The 3,613-nt window shown below is 36.0% G+C and overlaps 1 protein-coding gene across 1 annotated transcript; it reads right to left on the minus strand.

Moving 5' to 3' along the window:
- Window positions 1–375: 375 nt before the first annotated feature.
- Window positions 376–1,320, minus strand: LOC110737554 (putative F-box protein At1g67623). Its single transcript, XM_021917895.1, has 3 exons — window positions 1,196–1,320; window positions 875–1,106; window positions 376–687 (listed from the first exon to the last, which is right to left on the minus strand). Exons 1-3 carry the CDS (start codon window positions 1,318–1,320, stop codon window positions 376–378), a joined length of 669 nt encoding a protein of 222 aa, XP_021773587.1.
- Window positions 1,321–3,613: the final 2,293 nt, after the last annotated feature.

Genomic DNA, 3,613 nt, shown 5'->3' on the forward strand with positions numbered 1-3,613 from the left:
TTTCTTTAGTACGCGGCTATTGCTAGAGTGCTAGGCAAATAAAGCTTATGCCGGGTAACTTACGGTGTACATTTTCATCATATGCCGGGTAACTTACGGTGTACATTTTCATCTTATGCCTGGTGAGAGAGAACATATGTTTTCTATTCAACATAGGGTCTGTATATATATTCCTGAGCATTTGCACATTGTATATACTTAGAGGAATCATAATCCACCGGTTTGAAAAAGAAAGTTCATTAACACAGATCATATGTACACAGGACCGGTGAGTTCACCAATTAGTATTTCATAAAATACGCATATTTCCCTGATGCATTTACAAGTCATACAAGTTACTGTACTTTCCGCATCCGCGTCATAGAGAAGCTCCCATTAGTTTAAGTTCTTCTCGTGCTCTAGTTTATGTTTGCAGAATATCTTCGGCTTTGGCAAATAATGTAAAATCATATGATTGCGCATCACATTATATTTCGCCATATCACGTAACTTCCTTCTACACTGGACCATCCCCACGGATTCGATGCTGTTGATAGTCTTCTTCAAAAGCTTAACACCCCGTTCTTCTTCACCGGTGTATATGTATATCAGGCTTAGTACATATGCTGCCGTCGAATTGTGCAACTCATTTGCTCTTGCCAACATCGTCAATCCTTCGTCCAACACCATGGTGTTGATGTATTGTCGCTACATTAAAGAGAAATAATAAAACACTGACTATAAGTCTGCAACATAAATTCTAACAATTACAATTCGAAAACTACCACTGCAGTTGCGGTGATACATATTATTTAGGAAATGGATGATAAAATTATACCACTTTAGTATTGGTGGTACATTTGATTTATAAAACTGCCACTTTGGAAAACATAACCGTTTCACATAGTGAGTAACAGATATTTACTGATAAAGTTCCCAATAATTGAGAAAGGAGACGTACAAATCCAAACTCAAGAAGAGCTTCAGGATGTTCATTCTCCACGCACTTGACCAAGAACTTCTCCGCTGCTTCTTGGTGTGGCGTCAACTCTCGTGCTTCAATACAAGGGAGGTGAATTTGTTGAATGACCCCCTTTTCTTCGGATATCCGTCGCAGCGTTTTACAACTGTTATCAAGTGATACGGCAGAAATTAGATTATTACATTCTCTGTGTATATGATGAGAACAGAGTACATGTTGCAAGTACAAGACTACCTTAATTTGCACCGAAATAGATCAGCAGGAGATGACTTAGCAACGCAACTTAGAATGGTCGCCAACACTTCTGGCGGAAGGATGTCAACCATAGAGGTTGTAGCGGTATTCGCTTCTACATCCATTTTTTTTTTTTTTTGAGATTGGCAGATCCGAGATCGCTTTGTTCGTACAGACGGAAGTGACTTTTTTCCCAAAACTGTTTGACATATAAATAGATTTATCAGTGACGGATCATCTTCATGCTTGGGATTGGATGTAGTGGACTTAGGAGTTGTGATGATGATGGTTGAAAATTGAATTAGTGGGGGAGATTTATAATTTATGGTATATATCTAAGCCGTAAATTTATTAATATATTTATCACGTAAATTTAATTCTTTTTTCCAATGGGAAAAATAATGTCAGTCTTTGGGAATTACTAGGTAAATTTTTTTTTTGAGGGATTTATTGTTATATATAGTTATACATTATTAATTGATAAATATTATAATCATAAATTAGTCCAGAAATAAGTATGTGATAGGTTGATTTGGTATTTGCATTTTTTAATTGTAGCATCTAATACACATTTGAAACAAAAATAGGCAAAAAAATCTGAGCATTCTTTTTTCTTGTTGTAAATCAGGTCACAGATTATTTTAAGAATATAAGATTATTTTAAAAAATCTGACCATTTTTGTAACATAAAATATGTACAAAACATAATATTATTTTTGTAAATGATTTGTTATCTTAACTAATAGTTTTTTTAAAGGGAAAAAGTCAAAATAACACGGCAGGAGATGACACGTGTCGTTGCTTGTGTGTCTTTTAGTATATAGTTATTGATACAAATTCGTTTTGTGCTCGAAGCATTAACCCAAAAAAATCAAATGATTCTGGTGATACATTCGAGTAACTAAACGTATTAGAATTAGTTAACTATATTTCTTGTCACCCGAAATGTCCATCAAAATCGTTTTTTCTAAACTCTGATCATATGGCAATGAACAGCTACAAAAAGGAAATGGATTGTTAATAACCAGGGTGGAAAATTGCCACCGTCGTAGGATAACGTTTACATCACCCACCTACCCAACTTACTAATAAATAATTTCTAGTGAAGTTACTAATTAATAAGTAGTACACTAGAAACTTAGTGATTTGTAATTTAGGACTTTGGATATTTACGATCACCGTAGAGCATTGTTGAAAACCTTCGACGGCAATGAGCGGGTTCATTCAACACCTACATGTACCAACAGTATAGTTCTCTAAGTGACTAAATCTTAGTCATTCAATTTTGACTTATAATCGAAGAAGGTTGTTAAACCTTTTTGCCAATCAAACGTGTCAAGATTGTGGTACGCCTTGTTATGTGATCCAGGGTACCAATAAGACAACAGCTGTACCCCCATATTAAAATACAATTGAAAATCCTGAATGAACAATTGTAAAAGAAAGTAAATTACAAACAACCAGGGTGGTACAAATACTAGAGTCGTAGGAGAATGTTTACATCCCCTAACTAGTGTGGTACAAATACTAGGGTGGTACAGATATGCGTCGCACACGACCGGTGAGTCGGCTTTGCAGTAGATAATAAAATACGCTTATCTCCCTAAGGCATTTACAAGTCATACAGGTTATTGTACTTTTCGCATCCTCGTCATAAAGGCGATCCCATGGGTTTAAGTTCTTCTCGTGCTGTAATTTTTGTTTGCAGAATATGTTCGGCTTTGGATCATAATGTAAAATCATATGATTGTGCATCCAATTGTCACTTGCCAACTCACATAACCTATGTCTGCGCTGGACTATCCCTGCAGATCCGATGCGGTTGTTAGTCTTCTCCAAAATCCTTACACCACTTTCTTCTTTTCCAGTGTATATGTATATGAGGCTTAGTACATAGTCTGCCATCGAATTTTGCAACTCAGTTGCTCTTACCAACGTCGTCACTCCTTCGTCGACCGCCATGTAGTTGAAGAATTGTCGCTACAGTAAAGAGACATGGTAAAACAGTTACAAGAAGTCTACAAACATAAATATAATTTCTAACGAAAAAAATTCCCAATAATAAAAAAAAGAAGATGTACAAATCCATACTCAAGCAGAGCTTCGGGATGTTCATTCTGCACGCACTATTTCCAGAACATATTCACCTTATTTTGGCTTATACCTGATATCCGTGCTTTAACCTAGGGGAGGTGAATTTGTTGAACGACCCCCTTTTCTTCGGCTATCAGTCACAGGTTTTACAACTTTTATCAAGTTATACGGCAGAAATTAGATTACTACAGTCTATGTGTATAGGATGAGAAACAGAGAACATAACAAAGTACATTTTTCAAGTATAAGCGTACCTTAATTTGCACCGAAATAAATCAGCAGGAGATGACCTAGCAACGCAACTTAGAATGGTCGCCAACACTT

This window comes from Chenopodium quinoa, unplaced genomic scaffold, assembly GCF_001683475.1.
Source record: "Chenopodium quinoa cultivar QQ74 unplaced genomic scaffold, ASM168347v1, whole genome shotgun sequence".
Taxonomy (NCBI): Eukaryota; Viridiplantae; Streptophyta; class Magnoliopsida; order Caryophyllales; family Amaranthaceae; genus Chenopodium; species Chenopodium quinoa.

Coding starts and splice junctions, on each gene's coding strand:
- LOC110737554 (XM_021917895.1), bottom strand. CDS start 1,320: ATGGATGTAGAAGCGAATACCGCTACAACCTCTATGGTTGACATCCTT. Junction 1,107..1,195: donor CTATTTCGGTGCAAATTAAG/GTAGTCTTGTAC, acceptor ACTTGATAACAG/TTGTAAAACGCTGCGACGGA. Junction 688..874: donor GTTACTCACTATGTGAAACG/GTTATGTTTTCC, acceptor TCTTTAATGTAG/CGACAATACATCAACACCAT.